Source organism: Rhopilema esculentum, chromosome 11 (genome assembly GCF_057945365.1).
Source record: "Rhopilema esculentum isolate cy_ngs chromosome 11, ASM5794536v1, whole genome shotgun sequence".
NCBI classification, from domain to species: domain Eukaryota; kingdom Metazoa; phylum Cnidaria; class Scyphozoa; order Rhizostomeae; family Rhizostomatidae; genus Rhopilema; species Rhopilema esculentum.
Window position 1 is genome coordinate 10113457 of NC_142825.1, and position 20039 is coordinate 10133495.

The 20039-nt window shown below is 36.9% G+C and overlaps 1 protein-coding gene across 1 annotated transcript in view; it reads left to right on the forward strand.

Annotated features, from left to right (window-relative positions):
* Nucleotides 1-181: 181 nt before the first annotated feature.
* LOC135693388 (neuronal acetylcholine receptor subunit beta-3) overlaps nucleotides 182-20039 on the forward strand; it is a 38559-nt gene continuing 18701 nt past the window's right edge. The window contains exons 1-6 of the mRNA XM_089111609.1: nucleotides 182-7183; nucleotides 7750-7928; nucleotides 11459-11503; nucleotides 12236-12342; nucleotides 13752-14126; nucleotides 16949-20017. Coding sequence (XP_088967735.1) covers nucleotides 7153-7183; nucleotides 7750-7928; nucleotides 11459-11503; nucleotides 12236-12342; nucleotides 13752-14126; nucleotides 16949-17699 — 1488 coding nt within the window. The 5' untranslated portion in view covers nucleotides 182-7152 and the 3' untranslated portion in view covers nucleotides 17700-20017. The remainder of the gene's footprint in view (nucleotides 7184-7749; nucleotides 7929-11458; nucleotides 11504-12235; nucleotides 12343-13751; nucleotides 14127-16948; nucleotides 20018-20039) is intronic.

The following is a 20039-nucleotide window of genomic DNA, read 5'->3' on the forward strand; positions in this document are numbered from 1 at the left end:
TGTTTAATACATTTTAAAACAATTATAAGCTGGCATTCCGACTGGGCCTCGTCCAGTTTCTAGCTATTGATGGTCATGATCCTTCCTGCTTTATGATTGAATATGTGTTGCGATGATCTTACGTTCAAGATGTTGAAGATAACAAAGACATGCCACTAAGAGTTAAGAATTCTCCAAGTAACTTTTGAAGTAAAAAACCCATAGCTGAATAAGGAAAGAGAAGGACGATCAAGTCCTGCTGTGAAAATTTTGACCAGAATTTCTAATGTAAGGGTGTAGAGATTGAAACGAATTGTGGTCAGCCGGAAAATCCGGCTAGAATTCGCAAATCCGATTCCGGCCGGATTTTAGAAATTTTTTACCAATTTTGCCGGATGTTTTAATATGCTAACGTAAAAAATATGAGAGAATCAGCCCAAAGCAAAGTGTAATATAGCGTCAAACTAATATGTAGGGTTCAAAAGTTTTGAAAGGTTATGGTTTGAAAATAGTTTCTGTGGATACGCAGGATGCTGACGTCGATCGAAAACCATTCAGTTACTTTTGCAACACGAGAGAATGTTGTTCGGTTTCGTTTCCACCACAAAAAGGATATTCAGTGATCCCCACCGCAGACATATTGAGATAGCCTTCCTTTTTCAAGAGATTGTCAAGAAGTAGTACTTCATGTGAGGAGTATTTTCTATTTTGCACTTGCGTCTCACATTTCCACGTTTCGCCATCTTCCTTATAACAAGAAATTTAATATGGATTTCTTCATGAGTGTGTCTGGTTTTTTCGTTGAATTTGAGAAGCCAGCATCTACATTTTTTTCAATGTTAGCGTTTGATGGCTCAGTTTATGTCAGAATATGTTGTATTATATGACGTTGGTTAACACAGATCATCATCACCAACTGTCACAAAATTAAGAGATCCGCTTGGAGATATGATAATGCTATCTTCTTATGAATTGGTGAATTGCGAAAAAAGCTTTAAATTACTACAAAGGTTGAATGTAGTTATAAAATCCTAAGGTGATATTGAAGATAATATAACAAGAAACAAGGAAACAATAGCAAAAAATGTCAAACATCCGGCGAAACCCTGTCGGATTTTCCAAACCTGGACCGGAAAATCTGGTTCCGACCGGATATTGAAAACTGCATCCGTAATCAGGTGCATCCGTAATGGGAAGCACGTAGCCTAAAATTTGAAGTGTAGCTTGCTTCAAAAGGTGGCTAGAATTTTTTTACATATTTGCGAAACTTTCTTTGAAGATTAAACTAACTTTCGTCTGCTTTTTTAAATTTGCAAGAACTGGTTTAGCTTTGATGTAATTCGATGATGCATCACGGTACAATGAACACAAGATAGAGTTCCGAAGTGTATCAAAGGCATATTTTTAAATTTTTTTACTTTCACGACATAACCTGAAAGAACTTCATGAAATGCCTCTAGATGTTGAAAATCGCTCAAATATATTAATAATTGGGTGAGATATGGTCAATGAAAGATGACTGTTATTTTGGCTTGTTTCATGAAGCTATTAACAGAGGCCAAATTACAGTGATTTGATGAGGAAACCACCTGGTCCTAATGCGACCTAATGCGACCATATCTTAACAAATTTGCAGCACTTTAACGATTCGCACATTTAGAGGTATTTCATGATGCTATTTCAGGCTATGTGATGCAAATTGAAAATTAGACAAAGTTTATTTTTGTGACGTCATCATTTTAGAAACTATTCTATAAACACGAATTATTCTCTAATATTTCTCCTAGTACGCAGATCTTAAGAGACTGGTTAGCGGTCTTTGTGCCAGATAACGCAAACGATCCACTGTTCAAATTGCTTCGTTGCTTGTTTGACTAAGCATTTCTATGAAGTTACTGAAGAAAATTTGTGTAAAAAAGCTTCATGGCACTAAATGTGCATTTACAAGAAAACTTTGAATTGTGGAACAAATTATCGCACGTGAAATGCGTGTATGCGAACACCGTTATTTGCCATTGGTTTCAAGACGGCAAGCGTGTTTCTTAGGAAATTAATAATCTGCTGTCAAAATATTTCTGTGCGCTACGGCTCTGTTGAAAATGAATTAAACAGATATTGTTTGGGTTCAAATTACATAGTTTGCCCTTTTTATAAATAGACGGTTTGTAGAACGGATCGGGCCTAATTTATTTTGTACAAAAGACAAACTAAGGAGGATGTACTGATGTTTTGTTTTCCCTGATCGAGAAAATTCGGCATTAACTTTAGCTTTCTTTGCACTAAAATGGCCAGTAATGGAAGGGCTGTTTTGTTTATTTAGCATTTAATCGCGATTGTTGATAGTGATAAAAAGCAATTTAATCAATCAATGGAATGGTCAGGCATACTTGCGTCATCGTGAAAAGAGTTCCCTAGGCATAATTCCAGTGATGGACATGTTTAATACTGTTTCGTCATTTTTTAATTGACTCGGACTTCCCACTGTCCCCTAAAGGTGCTGTGGTTTATGTATAGATTTTTAGAGGCTACTCTAGGCTTTCCTTTGAATATAGAATACAAGCTACCCTTGTTTTGATAACTGTACTCCTCATCTTCATGGGTATATTATTTCTCTAATGATGTCATGCCCAGGCTTAAACCTAATGAGTGTTGCTCCACCCCCTCGCAAGCAATGACAAAACGAGGTTTTGAATTTGATCATATTACATACCCTTTGGTCATATTGTTGGAAAATGTTCGTTTCGAGGCACGATCGCGCTAATTGATCCTTCATTAGAGAACGCACTTGGTTTCCTAAACTGTAGCAGCCTTTATTCTTGGCTGTTTGACTGCCTGTTTTTGCTTTCGTATTTTGTCGTCAATAATTCGATTCTCGTCCTATCCTTCTCGTGCGTTAGCTGGTTTTGCCAGCTTTATTTCTTAATTGCTCGCGTGCATCATTTCGCCTGTCGTTGGTGTATTTAAGCTGCATTTGTCCCGCTCACTACCTAACGGCGCCTCGTATACAGTATGCTTTTTTCTTTCTTTTTTTAAAGTTGGTACAATATCTAGCTACACTAAAGCTAATAAAAACTAACAAATGCAGATTACGATCAAACAATACAATTCATGTTTGCAGATGTCATAAGTATAATTGAACAATGAAACATATCCGTGGCACAGGGCAAACCACATATAAACCACAATTTCTAATGCTAGAACTAGATTGACTGACGTGGTTTGAGATAAATTAAGGACATCAGAAGAACTTTTCTCTTGCTGGTTTTGAAAAGGTAGCAGGACTGATAGTGATGAAGGCTCCTATTGGTTATAAGTATATGTAGTAAAACTAATTCGCTTTCAAAAATCAGCTTTCTAGTACAACCTAGCTTTCTGGAACTCTTCAGAGTTTAAAACGAGAGAACATAGATCGAAAACTGCAGTCGTGGATCGAAATAGGCTAATCAGCAACGCGAGCACATGACTTTTGAGGTTTTCGATCTGAGTTCCGACGTTTTATACTCCGAAGAGGGTCAGACCAAAAGCTTTAGCATGATTCAGAATGTTTGCTTTTTTCAAGGTTATTTTTAAGTTTTGTACCACAAAAAGATTGTTTGCAAAAGGTAAACTCCAAATCGAGTCATGTTCATAAATGGGAAATACTTGAATTTGACAATACTTAAAATTTCAAACGTAAGTAGCCGTTGAAAGTAAAAAGTTTCTGATTTTCATAAGATTCTAATTTTCATTTTAGTACAGAAAAAGTTTGAAGTAAAATAGCTACGATTCATTTTCTCGTTATGAATACTGCATTGCCATCGCAACGTGATCTGCAAGCCGCACAGACAAGAAAATTCTTATCAGTCGTTTGTATGCAGGATAACGAATGATAGATTTCTTGACCTTTTAAACGCGAGTTACGAAGTTCGTCATTCACTTTTATTTTGCAACAATGAATCCTCTTTCAACAAATCTTCCTTAATTTTCAAATTTCATAGGCGACTGTTAATCAAGTGAAATTTTTTATCACATGGAGGTATCGAGATGTAAGGCTTTTTTACATGCAGATAAATATTAAACTAGACTGTTACTGAGGCAGAAATTCGTGATAAAGTATGAATGCGAAAAATGATTTCGAAAGATGCAGAAAATCGCGTTAAAGTGAAAATTTATGTAGATGACCTCGTACTTTCCTCGCTAAACGTATTGTCAGATGTGAAAAGTCTTGGCTTGGTTCAAGCGATACCAGGGATTGCCTTGGTGCCACTGGGTGAAATCGTTTCCGTGGTGTAGCTATAATGCGTTGATATCAAATTGCTTACAGTATCATTCTTGGCAAATACTTTATAATTCCCTTCATAAAGAGTATAGAACCTCTGAATATTCTAATAGAACTTCTTGGGTATGTTGATGATTAAGAAATTCTTGCCATCATGTTTTTAATGCGAGCAATATTTTGAAATAATTGCAACCAACGAAGAGAAATTTATTCTTGATGATGAGCGCAGTTTTGGAGCACCTTTGCTAACGATTCCAGTGAAGATGGTGATAAAAATGATATAACTTGGGAAACAAGCAGCAGTAATGCGCAAGCATCAAACAAGGAAGTGTTATCAAAGCCAGGAAAACATCATATAGATGGCGTAGATGTGAGCCTACGGAGAAAGCTTTCCGGATCCACCAGAGGTTATTCCAAGCCCTTTAGAATATTTTCAATCATTTTTTGATTAAAAGCTGATATCAAGAATTGTTGAACAAACAAACTTATACTCAGCCCAACAAACAGGAAAGTCTGTGAAGACAGATTCAGATGAAATTGAAAAATTCCTTAGTATCCTTTCTATGAAGGGACTTCTCCATTTCCCTCAGTATTGCATGTACTGTGCTCCTTGGACAAGGATTGCTGCAATCTCAGACATTTTATGAGTGTTAATCGTTTTGAAAACCTGAATTGCCATAAAACTTGTTGTCTATTGTCTATTCTTGAGAAATGTCACAAGATTCCAGTTGAAGAAAAGAATTAATTTGATTAACAGATAATACCAACTAAAGCAAGGTCATCCATCAAGCAATATCTGCCTAAGAAGCCAAATAAACGGGGGTTCAAAGTGTGGGCTAGAGCTGGCATAAGTAGTATCATTTGTGACTTTGAGATTTACACAGGAAAGGAGAATGATAGGAAGACTGGGGACTTTGGGGCCACTGGTAACTTGGTCTTGAGGCTTTGTAAAGGAATACCTCATGACCAAGGCTATAAAGTTTTTTTTGACAACATCTTCACGTCTATTGAGCTAGTTAAAGAGCTGAAGTCAAGAAGCATTTGATCTGCAGGAACAATACGTGCAAATCATTTGAAAGGGGCACAGGAAAATCTAAAAAGTGACAAGGAACTCAAGAAAGAAGGTAAAGGTGCAGCTGACTATCAAGTAGATGCCAATAGCAATGCTGTGATAGTAAGATGGTACGACAATGGCATTGTTCAATTGGTCTTAACATATTTAGGCATTGATATGGGACAGCAAGTTCGTCAGCAGCTGCAAAGAAGCATATTGAAATTCAGTGTCTAAATGTTGTCCGAGTTTATAATGCAAACATGGGAGGTGTAGATCTCTGTGACATGTTGTTGGCACTTTATATGATAACACTTGGAACCAAAAAGTGGCATATGCATATAGTTTATCACTGCATTAGCTTCAGCATTGTGAATTCGTGGCTGTGTTATCGCCGTCACTGTGATCAAAAGAGGGTCCCAAAGAAAGAAATTCTAAGCCTGGTCCCCTTCAGACAAGAGTTGCCAATGGCGTGCTGTTTGTAAACAAAGCAAATACACCCCTACTCGAGGTCGACCTAGAAGTTGCAGATCTGATGGTAATATGGAAGTTGCCAGAAAAAGGTACAAGAAGTCAAACCCTGTCTCCCCTTCAGAGATACGAGAAGATTATGTTGGTCATTTTCCAGTTTTTGAAGAAACACAAGGAAGATGTAAGAACTGCAAAGGTGGATTCTCACGAATCAAATGTTGCGAATGCAATGTAAAGCTTTGCCTTGTGAAAAATGAGAACTGTTTTTATGACTACCATCACTGACTTGCTGCCACTAAAACCCAAAGACTGCCTTCTGATCTTGTAAAAAGAAATATATCGTTGCATTGAGTGTGATTGTCAGTTTCAGATTATATTTTGCATTTCCGTAGCATGCTGAAAATGCTCTTTTCATCGCATTTCCTTTTGTTCAATGACTTTCTTGAAGAATGACTCCAATTACTCCAATTTTTTGTCAGGAATGAAAAAAGTCAAGATTTTGGGTTTATTTTTACTCTAAAACATTTTGGTTACTATCTGGTGATAATTATAAATAAAATAGGATACAAATTACAATAATTGTTTTTCAATTTTCTTTATATTTCAAGACATTGCAATACATTTTCTAACACACAAGTACTGTTTGAGCATAAATTATTGGTTTTCCAATGGCAGTGAATTTTACCCGCATCTTCATAATGTTGTTGTCCAACGACAATTCAGAAATAAGAAAAAAGACCTGTTTTCTTTGTATTTTTTGCTTAAATAAGAGTGGAATAAAGCAATTTCACCAAAAATATTTATTTTACTCAAGAAACAAAATTAAAATGAAGGAAAAGCTTCGCTAAAGACTTTTTAAGTTAACTTCCTCAAGCAATGTCGTTTTCAAAAAGAATGCCTATAACTATCGCATTATGTAGTAATTTCAATCTTACGAAACCGATTGGAAAATTCCACTATTTTATAAAACGTTGCATCTCGTTCCGCCCAGCAGTTTCTATTTTTGAAAGAAGTTTTTGGTCGAAGAAATCTTTTTATTATCTAAAAATATTCTGTCACAATTACAACTGGTGATAAAATATCTTTCTGCTTTTTGCTAAAGTTTGTAGTCAGATTTTCGTTTGTGATAAATGCAGCGTCACAGTGAAGTCATCTTTGAATTTTCGTTCTCATTGTGATTCCTTCAATATTGTTGAAGCTATTTAGGAACCTCGCGTGCACACAAACTTTGATTGCCAGATGTTCATATCAACAAATGACATTACTACCTGCTGAAACTGGGTAAAGACATAAATTGATGCTGATTGGACCAGCAGTCAGTCATTTCTTCAGTTGTGCTATGCGCTAGCTTTGAACGCACCTTGAGCGAGCTTTAAGTGGCTATTTTTGCAAGATGTCGTTGCCAAAAGCAGCTTTTATTCTCTGTAAGTATTCGAAACGTTTTTTCTGTCTCCTTAGTTTCTTTTAAGGAATTTTTCAAACTGATTGCTCGTTTTTTCAAAAAAGTCAGAATTACTACTGAGATGAAGTTTTAACTTCCCATGGCTTATAAACGGAGATATAATGTTATCAAGAGGCTTTGTCTTTCCTAGGTAAAGATTCACTTTATTCTATAACCAGTTTTTGTTTCGATACATGTTCTACATTTACTATCTGACATTCAACACGACTATACAAATCGCCATACAGAAATACGTTACATTACCACTACCAGAGTAGATGCTGGAGATAGAACAACGTAAATTAACAGATCTTTGCAGTTGGAATACTCGCAAGAATTGCTTAGATCATCTTCCCAATTCTTTGCAATGTTGAATCATATCAGAGTTTCTTTGCAATTCAACCAATCTCTAGTCAATAATGAGTCTGGAGAATCGTGACATTGCTATTAGATAAACTGCGAAAGTATTATATGTTGATTATATTATTGGCAATCCTACTTCCACGTAGATTGTTTTATGATATCTTCCTGTCATGTTTTATTTTTTAGCCATGCTCTTTGCAATAAGCCAAGCAAGTGTAGTCGAATTATCACCGCAGGAGAAGCTGCTTGAAAAATTTTTTGGCAAAAGCAGACGAATGGGTGAAGTGATTCCTAAGATTAACCAGACAGATAATAAACCGATCACTCTGCATACTGGTATAATTATTTCCCATATTTACGACATTGTAAGTTCTTTTTGTTTTTATAAAGATAACATTATATTTTCCATGGTCATATTCATAACAAGATACATCTCCCTCTAGAATACCCACCCAAGTGCAGAAAACAACCCCTTTTGTACAGTGAAAGAGCCGGCACACAAAATGGGCTATGCACTGTCGGTGATACATTGGCACTGACTTGGCATTGAGATATAGTGTGGCTCATCTTTTCCCTTGTTGTCTGGCTCCTTGGCTCGGTCAATCGTGCCCTTACTCTTCCTTTATTGTACAGAGGAAAAGCGATTTACAGGCTACTTTTGTTCAATATTCCACCTTTTGTTCAATATTCCTAATTTGTTCTGGCCTTTAGATTTCTTTGGCCGTTTTTTAACTTAGATGATTCCAAACGTCAAAAAATATGAAAATATTTTCCGTAAGAAGACGTTGAGTATTTTGCAAGACAATGCTCGTAAGACTGAAGCAAATTTTCTAAGGCTTCTTGAAAATGCGATTCTTCTTTAAAAAGATCTTTTATTCTCAAAGTGTCAGCAAGTGTATGACACAAGTTTAAAATGCTTCTTTTAAAGATGTATTGTGCTGAATAGATATCTTATGTGCATTCTTGCAACTACATCCGATAACTTTGATAAATACAGTGCCGAGCTCCCTGCTTCAGATTAATTACAGCTAAAGTCACGAAAACCTGATTCTGATATTTAACAAGGTCGTCCATGGCTTTAGATAGATTAGATTTATTGCCATAAATTGCTAAACTAGATAATAAATTGCAAAAATAGATAATAATTTTGATCGAGAAACATAAAGCAACATTTGATGAAGTTAATGTTACGACAGAACTCTAAGATTGCCTAATTAAACATGTAAGGGGGTAGGAAAGTAGTAAACAAGGGGATAGGTGGGCAAATTACCAAGTAAGTGGATCAGTATAGCAAAAAGTAAGTAGAAAAGTATGTATATGGATATACGAGTATTTAGCAACGTTATAAAGTATATTGGAAAATAACTCGATAGGTGTCTTGAGTCGGTAAGTTCGTAATTCAGTAAATAAGCGGGTAAATAAGAAGTTAAGAAGAAAAGTAGGTCTTAAAGTAATTAGGAAGAAGAACAAGTAAAGTAGCTTGTAGGTTATAAGAAATTTCAAGCTGTATGATAATGCATGAGACAGTTTTTACGTAACCAGAAAAGGAAGGAAAAATCTAGTGGTTTGGTTTCTATACAATTGAGTAACTAAACAAGAGATAGCCAAGTAAACAAGCAAGGAAGACGATACAGGGGCAAACCAGCAAGAAGATTAAGATAATGCAGCTCTAGGCTGTCTGCATGAGCAGAAGAAAATGATGTGTTGCTATCCCTTGATCAAAGATCTAATGAGAATCTAAATATAACACTCTAAGAATTTTTCTGTTATCCAGCTGCAGACAGTTGTTCAGTAAGCGACATTTTCAGTTTAGCATAATGATAACTGCGTGAAGTTAGACATATGGCCTTCATCAGCCAATTTGAGTCGTATGTATGGAATCAGCTGATTACCAATCAAGCAATTGAAAGCCTTAAAACAGTGGTGGCGCTGTAGCCTGATGCATCTCAAAATGAATCAACAATGGCGACCAGTTTTTCACGACAATCAAACACAATCCTCAACGTGCAACGAGCAATCCTCATTACTTAACAGTGGGAGGGAAATTGAAGTAATCAGTTTGACTTTATGCCTGCATACAGGCCCAAAGCAAGAGCAGCTGTTGTTTAATAGCTTGATGAGCAATCAAACTAGCTTAGATCACAAGCCTAAACATGCTAATCGACTAATCAGTTATATAAATTTTCTTGTTTTTGCTAATTTGCTCCCAAACATCAGCTTTTAGTTCGCAATATATTTAAACTTTGATTACACGCCAAAGGGAAACTCCGATCGCCGTAAATGAATAAATTCAGATAAAACAACCTTTCGTTCACAAAGGCGTTGATGGAAATTACGCTGATGGGTTGATGGGAATTGCTCATCGATTTTTCTTACAGATTGTTATATGATGTATGCTCCTTTTTTCATCGCAGTCATTAAATTTCTTATTTTACTCATTCTTCCAATTTAATGTTTAAAAAATTGAAAAGGTAAAAGTTGATATGAGAATTGCGCACCAATTGCAGCTTGTGCTTTAAATAGTTACCTGTTGTATTTTTTATGATTACACAGTCTTGTAATTCATAAAATACCGTTTTGATTGTCATACGACTTTATAAAACCGCCTCATTTTCGGTAAGCATTCAAACTTACCTTGTAAGCTATTATGTCTTATTTTATTCAGCCAATTATTTGTGCCCCCTTAGAAATTGCAATGTCTTTGAGTGCTTGGTTTTGTTGATGACCTCAATTTTACGTGGTATTTCCACAGTTTAAGGCTAGGCAGAATTTTTGCAATGATTCCAATAAGGGCCAGACTACAGTCTTTATATTCAAACGCTTCTGGAAAAGCATCTACCTTGTGGCTTCTTTTTATTTCGCGCTTCAATAAAAATAACCCGAGCAGTTATTTGAATTTTTTAAACTTTTTAACTAGCATCGCAAGGACACTTCGAAACTTTTATACTATATCAAGGTTCTGATCCTTGCTGTAGACGTGACCAAATCTTGCGGTCGCCCTGCTCCTTGGCCCATGCCCGCGTCGTGACCACATTTTGTGGTCGCCATGGTTTTTGCTCTCGATATTTCCTGGTTGCTCTGCCTCCGCTTTGGATATGATCTTATTCTGTGATCGCTCTGTGACCCTTTCTTTCCATATGGCCTCGTCTTTTGATCGCCCCGATCTTCACTGTCGATTAGACCTCATCAAGTGGTCGCCGTGACTCACACCCTCGATATGACCTCATGTTTTGGTCGCCCTGATCCTCGCTGTCGAAAAGACCTCATATTCTGCTTGCCATTATTCGTGCTCTCGATATGACCTCATTCCTGGCTGCGCTGACCCTCGCTCTAGACATAATCCCGTCTTGTTGTCGCTATGGTTTTTGTTCTATATGACGTCTTCTGGCCTTGTGGTTCTTACGCCTGAAAGTTCATATCACTTATGACAAAGAATCTTGAGCGAAAGTTTTGACAGAGTAAGTCGTATGACAGAGTATGTCCCGTCTCTTGCAGTGCTAGTCAACTAAACAAAACCTGTATACTAAAAGAGCGCTCATCTTCATATCGAAAACCCGTTTGTTTTAAACTGTGTTCGAGTTACTCGAAGTCATCAATAGTTATATTGCCTCCTTGCATCGTTCAAAGTTAAAGCAGACTGGGCAACCACAACAAGATCAAAACGTAGCCCTAATTTCACTTTTGCCATTTCATTACACACCCGTTTGTCTGAGAAATTAGAGATCCTATTAGTGTCGTATCGATAACCCCTAGCCAGAGCATAGCTCAGGTTTGAGAAGGGACCGTCCGATCACTTATCAAAGTGTTGATTGAGGATACGAAATCCCTTCTTTTCTTTGAGCCTCGATATACGATATTTTTGTCATCACAGAACTTTGTTCCTTTTTAATTGTAGAAATCAAACGAAGAAGAAATCGATCTTGGCATCTGGATATCCTTTGTGAGTTGCCTTTTTGAAGACAAACCGACTTTTTTCAATAGCTCAACAGTTTTTTGCGGCTGTCCTTTTGCCCCATTCATCCCCTCGCTAAGCATAGTACCGATGTAGAAGCTAATGAAATTCCAGAAAGAACGAATTTGACATTTCCCTTTCTTTCGAATCACGTTTACTCATCGCTCCAAACACAGCTGTTTTTTGTGAATTTAAGCATTAACTGTTTATTTTTCAATATTTTTTCAAGGAAGCCATTCGTTATGAATTTATTCCCTTTTGGTGCTAGTCTTTGTAATCGTATTTGTGTTGTTAATCTTCAAAAGTAAGAAAAGATATCTTTTGCATTAGTGAACGCAAATTTTCTGTGGTCGTTTGCGTTGAAGAACGAATCGAAAATTTGCTGCAAATTTTCAATTTGCCTTGTTAATTTGGACACTGTAGTGGTTTATTTTAAAGTCTACACTGATTCTGTCACTATTTAAACTTTAATGGCATTGAGTAAAGTCAATCTCATCCCCTTCCTAAATACTGATTGTAATTTCTAAGTGAATTTAATCAATCAAATTGTCCCATCCTATTTTCAGAAGTCTGCAATTTTTTTCGTTTGTTGTGTTATACAAAGGTTATTTACTGAAGTTTTTTCCTTTCACTAGCAACATTCATTAAAGTGTTTTTCAAAAGATGAAATACCTAGCCCTTTTGTTTCTGTAAATGTCTTTTCATTTTCCCATATTTTAGCAATGGAAAAACCAGTTGGTACAGTGGAACACATCGGAATATGCTGTCAATAGGCTAGAGGTTGACCTTGATAAGTTATGGATTCCGAAGATTTTTCTTGTCCAGAAGTAAGGCATCCCATTTGACAATTAATCGTCTTTTATGCCTTTTAACGCAGCAAGCCTTGGGCATATATTTTTAGTCTTAGGTTTGGTTTGTGTGTCGCATTTTTTGTCCCGTCGAATCAAAATATGGTGAAAAAAGACTTGGTGTGAATTAAATGCCACTTTGATGCGACGTATAGAAACCAAATTTAAATTCCAATCGACGTTTTGTTGCTTCTTCGACAAAGTCGCTGCGAGGTCGCATTTAAATAGGCCGATGGTCACATTTGATTCATTTTAATTCGATGCAACAAAAGTCCGACGTATAAACCCAGCCTAGTATAGGCGTTAAATCTTGATTGGCTGCGAAAGGAGTCGCCATTTGTTTTCTCGCCAATTGAAAATTTGATTTCTCGCGATTTGGTTGGTTAAAATAGATGGGAACTCTCACTTTGGCGATTCCTTTCGCAGCCAATCAAGATTTGACGCCTATGCTACCCAGCCCAAATAATCAATTGAGTCAATAAGCAATCGAGAATGGTCTGTTATTGTCCTAAATCGATTCACGTTTTTGTTTGGTCCAATTTTATTCTCAATCCATCCACATTTGGTCTCGATCGATCTATCTCCTACCAGTTTAGAAGAAATTTTTGGATCGATTTTTTTTATGTATTTAATTTGTTGCTAATAAAGGTTGCTGGAAAACCTATTCTTAAATGAAATTGTTATCTCTAATTGATGGCTGGAAATGAAACACAATTTTGTGCGTTTATAGTGATGTAGTCACCTGATTAGTCTGGGGACCTGATTGATTAGTTAATTATTTATCGCAATCCCCATGCGGATATAAAACAATATTCATTTAAGTTCATAAGAGCAATGAGGATTATTAATAGACAAAATGCCAAAATTAGCTTTCCGTCTATCAATCGTGAAAGAAATAAGCGATGTGCCAAAAGTATTCAAACGGTCTTGCTCCTGGAATATCAGAGAAACACTTTAAAAGAATGGACCACCGAATGTTCACTCGAAGAAACAAATCAAATCTTGTGGTGCCTCGTATAAGATCAGGAACTGCCAACAAACGATTTTACTTACCAAGCTGTAAACATTGAAAACAGACTGCCACCTGATCTGAGAGATGAAGACTATATTGTGAGATTCAAGAACAGATGTAATAACTTTGATTTTTAAAAAATCTCATATTGTAATTAATAGTTTTTGCTACTTTTCGTTGGACACAGGTCCTTGATTTAGAGCAGCTGTCCTTAGCTGACCAAACAAACCTGTATAATTATTGATATTTTAATATTATTATTACTATTATTATTATTCATCAAGTGTCCTATTCTCTGATTGTCGATGAAAACAGCTCCTAGTAGTAATATGTTATGATAAGCCTTCTTCATCTTCTTATGTTTTCTCCTCCTCAGTGCCATTGCTCAGCCATTGATTCCATCAAATCGTATGGGGACTGCCATCGTATATCCAGACGGACATACCACATTGGACTTCGCAGTTATGATAAAGTTAACTTGCAATATGCCAGCTTGCCTCTTCCCTGCAGACGAGCATGCCTGCCCGCTGATTTTCAACTCAATTTCTTATGATAACAGAGATATAAAGATGGTGTACAATACGGAAATTGATAAGGCATATGGACAATTTACAAAGAGTGAAACCGGCCTATGGAAGATCATAAGAAGCAATGTGACAGAAATAGACTTTCCTGCCTCTGTCGGCCCTGAATCGAAACCAACAAATAGTTCAGCGCTGTATATGATTCTGAAGTTTGTCCGCAAACCTGGGTAAGCATTTAGTGATGAAATCTTGGCATTTAGTTTTCTGTCTTTGGCAGTTATGTAGTCTTAGGTCGAATTGGAGTCGGAATAAAACGGAATGAAATGGTACAAAACAGAACGAAACTAAACGAATTGGAACGAAACAGAACGACACGGAACGGAACGAGAAGGAACGAAAGGGAACGTGGTGGAACGAAACGGGACGTGGCGGATCGAGGAGGAACTACATTAAGTACCAAAACTTTTGGTGGGTGTGAAAAAGGGCAACCGAAAATTAATCCCACCGAAATTTTTGGAAACCGAAATTTTTTCTGACCGAAATTTTCCAACGCTAGAAAAAGGTTTCCTTTGATATTGTTTGAGTAATATTAATTATCAAATACATCTCAATTTTCAGTTCTGGTTCTCCTTTGTAATCAACAAATAAGACACCCAGTACATCCAAGAAATTTGAGTTCTCTATGGCTGAACTGATGCTTCTACTGGCTCTTTATAATTTCCCCAATTACTTCTTTCTAGCGGTTTCAATAGAGCACCGAAGTGTGACGTCATCAAAATCTATTTTTAGAATTTCTTAATTTTGACCACATAAACACAAAGAACGGCATAAAATACCTCTGAATGCAGAATCAGTTAGATATGTTCAAAATTGGGCGAGATATGACCGATGAAAGATTTATAGTTTGCTAACGGATTGCTGTTATTCTGGCCTGGTTCATAAAGACCAAATTACAAAGGTTTGATGGGAAAAGATCCTGTGTTTATATGGCAACACATTCAACTGATTTTGTACAAGTATTTTATGTTGCTCTTTTGGGATATGTGGTCAAAAGTGAAAAATTCTACTCTATATCTATTTTAACTCAATTTTTAGCTCACAATGGATCAGAATAGACTGTACATATATTCTATCTAACTAAGCACGTCAGATTTCGCCAGATATCAAAGTTTCAGTTGTACAGCCTGCGTAGGCATTAAGTTTTAGTGCGATAGCCAACAGTGGACTAGGTATAAGTACCTCAGCCCAATAAAGCCTTTGGTGAAGTTTAAAACCTTGCTCTACGTTTCCTTTCATCTAGCACTTCGGATTATGCCAGGAAACAAAGCTTCAGTCATGTAACTTGTGTAATTACAAAGTTATGGTGCAAGACCCAATGTAGGACTGGGTACAAGTACAATAGTCTAAAAATAGCTTTTGTGGAATTTTTAAAGCTGTTTTTGCATTTCATTTTATTCAGCACGTCAAATAACGCCAGAAAAAATGTTTCAGTGTTATAGCTTGCAAAGTTAAAACGTTGTAGTGCTATACCTAAAAGAGGAGTGGGTACCAGTACCCCAGTCTAAAAATAGCTTTTGGGGGCATTTGTGAAGCTTGATATGTATTTCATTATACTCAGCATATCGGATTATGTACTTGTACCAAACTTCATGCTATTATTATAACATGCACAATTTTACTGCTCTGCGTCTGTACTATAATGAAATTGAAACTTCAGAAAGTAAGTTGTTTGACAAAACGAAAAGTTTCAACAGCCATAACTCTTTTCTTATAGTTCAGATCACATTGTCCTTTTTATACCTTTTGCTCAGTTTTTAAGCTCTTTCTGATGGTATCATCAGATTTGAAAAACTTCAAATTCGAAATTTTGCTGACCGTGGAATTGTTCATGCTCCGGAAACGCAACTTCCGGTCATTTGCCAGAATGTTCCCAAGGCTTAAAATGTTCATTGGCTTTTACTCTTATAACTTAAACTTTAAAAACTTAGGTTAGGGAGGTTGCTAGATGGTTATGCAAAATTCCCTGTCTGTACAGACAGAGTGTTATATTTCTTTACTCACCGAAATATTTTCAATTCACCGAAATCGTTCAAGTTCTCACCGAAATTTACACCGAAATTTCAAAAATATGACCGAAATTGTTTCCATCTAAAATCAATCCAACGAGATTTGGCACCGGATTTTTTGGTAGTTAATGTAAACGGAACGAAAAGGATCGGAAAGAAACGGACAAAACAGAAGTAGACAACAGAATGAAGTGGAAAAAAACTGAAAAATCCAAAAGGAAATAGAACGAAGGGAACAAAACGAAATGAAATAAAAATGATAGAAAGAATTATTCATTTACAATATGCTAAATTAATAACACTCTATGTTGCAGCTAATTGTGTTCGAATGCAAATGAAATTGCCTTTAAGTCAGCAGATAAAATACTATTAATTGCCAAAGACTAAACTTGAATGTATTTCTTTAAAAATTTCCACATATTTTATAAGATTTTGAAATTAAAAGCCTCAGACAAAATCACAAAAATACAAGAATTTCACTCAAATTAAAGGAGGCTGTGCCATGCATTTTTCTACGAGAGCATTTTGTTTCGCTTGGAACGACGCGAATGCCTCGTAGATTTCCCGCCCTTTTGTTATATCTTGCGGTTCGCTTACGCTTGGTCGTTTTCATTTTCCGTCTTACACGCAATTCTTTCACGCAATATCAAAATCAAAATTCGTGAATGTTTTCATTTTCTTAAAAAAATTCCCAACAAGAGCAGGTAAAACAAGGTGCAATTTGTCTTCCTACACCTGAAATTTATTTTTCATCGACAGGATTTGTTCCAAATATAGATTGTTATTCTGAAAATAATATGAATTTCTTTTGTTTGCCTACAGAACCTATGAAGAACGAGTTTGCAGAACTAATATCGCAACTACTGTGTGTTTATTCCTTAGATTTGCATGACAAAAATACTAAAATGTGACGATAATCGCCTGACCTTACAGTCTCTATACAGGGCTAGATATTTTTCATTTATTTTCTGTTTCTGTCCTAGGTATTACTGGCTAACGGTTGTATCCCCAATGGTATTAATATGCATTGTCACATTCTGTTCCGTGCTGCTGCCATGGGAATCGGGAGAGAGGACCTCACTGCTCATAACATGTTTCCTGGCTTTGATTGTCTACCTGGACACGATTTTGGGAAGCGTTCCGAAAACGTCGGATTACGTGCCTGTCATCGTTTTCTTTGTTATTCTCGTGTTGATCTTCACGATAATGCAAATCACATTTACCGCCCTTGCTTCGTATTATGCTGAACGTGCTAGTAGAGGGAAAGGGTTTACAACCCCCTACGAAAGAATTTGGAAGTGTATAAAGAAGATTTTCTTTGAAAAGAAGAAGAAGAGTAGTATAAAGTCATTTGAGCTCAACACATTCGTCGACGACGAAATCGAAATCGAGAGGAAATTTCCACCGGCTGTTCAAAGACAAGTATCACGTGATGTTCCTGATGGAAACATGCCTTCAGTGACATTTGATAAAGCTAGAAAGGTATCTAGAATAAATAGTTTTTCGGGTATTCAAGAGAATGCAAGCAACGATGACATCATTGGTGACTTCGGGTCCGAAGACAAAGGAGCAGCAGACGATCCTAGCAATGCGTGTAAGGGAAAAGAGTGCAGAAAAGCATGCAAAATGATCGACCGCATCTCATCGGCTTTATCCTTAATTCTGGTGATAGCGTGTCCTACTATGTTTCATTTGATGTATTCAGGTAAAATATCGTGGAAATGTGGTGCCTAGCCGTGTACAATAACAAGTTATCGATGATTGCAACTGCTTTGAAGTATGCACTGAAAGATCCTTTGCTATTCATTACCCTTTGCTCACCTAAAATAGAAAACCGAGCATCGAAATTGCGAATGCAACTTATTTGTGTGGATTGCTTTCCTGCGTGGAAAAGGACGATGAGGATGACGAATACGGGGACGAAGGCTAGCACGGAGACGAGGACGAGGAAGAGGACGAGGACGTAGAAGAAGATGTAGATGAAGGCAAGGACGGAGACGAAGGCGAGGACGGAGACGAAGGCGAGGACGGAGACGAAGGCGAGGACGGAGACGAAGGCAAGGACGGAGACGAATGCGAGGACGGAGACGAAGGCGAGGCAGAGACGAACACGAGGACAGAAATTCTCACCGTAGAATCTCACCGTAGAAACTTCGGACAGAGATTCTTCTATATTTTCGTTTATTTTCCAGGATAATGCCACTTCTACTATTAATAAGTAAATGATAATGATAGTCGAAGACCAGCAAATCATATGTAGAAACAAGCTTCGTTAATGTTTACATTATGCGAATAAAATGAGACTTTGTGTTAAATGTCTTTGTTATTGTACAACATGCCACACATATATCCATTGTTGATGCCTTTGCAACTACTACACAAAATTGTTGCTATAACCCCACTGTTTCAATGCTAGAGGCTGAGAGTGCCTATTTAACATTTTTGATGATATTTGAGTAGTTTCTTCAAAATGAAATTAAAGTTAGAATGTAGTTTATTGAAGATGATAATGATGTTGAGCGGAAAGTGAATTTTCTCTAGAAAGGAGGGCTCAAAGCACCCCTGGTGAATATCAGGAATCTTACGTTTAAATTTACGCAAATAAAATTCATAAGAATTAGATTTGACACTATTTCTGGGCTCCTGAATACCATAATGATTTCTGGTTCCCAACAAGCATAATATCATTTGCTATGAGGATATGATAGCTTTGTCTATTTTAGTGCTTATTGTTGGCTGATTAATACCCTCTATGCTAGCATTTATCATTTTATCACGAAATAATGGATTCAGTATAACATAGTATTGTATGCTAATTTTGTGAACATAGAACTATATTTTCATGTCAATAGTGCTCTTCTTGCAAATCTGTTGAATCCTTAAACGCTTCACTTATCAAAAGAAATCTTCTGCAACACAGGGAGGTTGGGTTTTTAGCTCACACAAGCCTTTTGGGTATCTCTGTTTTTAAAAGTTTTTTATTAAATCTTGAAATATATGAATATAGAAAATTTTAGCTTGAAAAGCTGTGCATGTGACTATTTGGCACCATAGTTTTGAATCATAGAAAGCTCTTACTTGAGAGAAGTTAGGACATTTTTCGTTAGCAGTTAGAAAGGCATCGTTGATATGGCAGTTGCGCATTGATTTGGCTATTTCAAATCTTTGACCCCTAACACGCAAAAAATTGCGGAAGAAGGCAAACAGACACATATTGACCCAACTCCTGTTGTGGGCCCTTAAGGCTGATTCCCACTAGGCGAATTCTTTCGCGCGAATCAAATTTTTGCCAATGTGAGCATGCGTGGTGTCATGTTCTCAAATTTCGCAGCGAAAAAATTCGATTCGCAGAAAGTAGATGACGGTCCTACTCTATCGCTACGACTATTTAATCGATTAGCGCGAAATAATTTGCCTGGTGAAAATCAGGATTAAAAGCGCCTTCAAATATCATAAGTAACAACGGGTTATATAGAACCTTACCATAGAGGTATGGACCAAGAGGATATGGGGTACGTGCCGCCGCCCACCTACTTTTCAAAAACAGAGGTATGTACAGCTTACGGAGGTGCGCCTTTTATGCCTCCAAGTGGCACCCATTGCTGAAATCCATCCTACATCTCTGACCCTCATCAAAATTTGCATTTGAAAGCCATCCTTTTTCGGTAACATAGTCAAAGAAGCTTGCAATCCCCTGGGCTATGAATGCATCGAATCATCTTGCAGGCTCTCTCTCAAGAGACCCGAAACAACTTCTCTTAATGATATTGCGAACCAAGCGCATTTAACACTCAGCCACCAGGCAAGCTGCCCGCCATTTTGTTAGTTTCTGACACAAGACTTTTAACAACTGCCTTGATTTTGTTTCTTGGCCAATACCTTGCAAAGCGTGGTGAAAGAAATCGTAGCTGCTATGTTTCTGAAAGCTTTTCTACGTTTTTAATTCCAAAAAGTGATTTCCATGGAGATGAGTTGAACATTTTGTACACGAGACGGCATAAGGCCTACCAATCTCCACCCAACAGAGAAGGCTGCCAGGACAAAACAAAGAGGTAATGTAGCATTTTCATTATC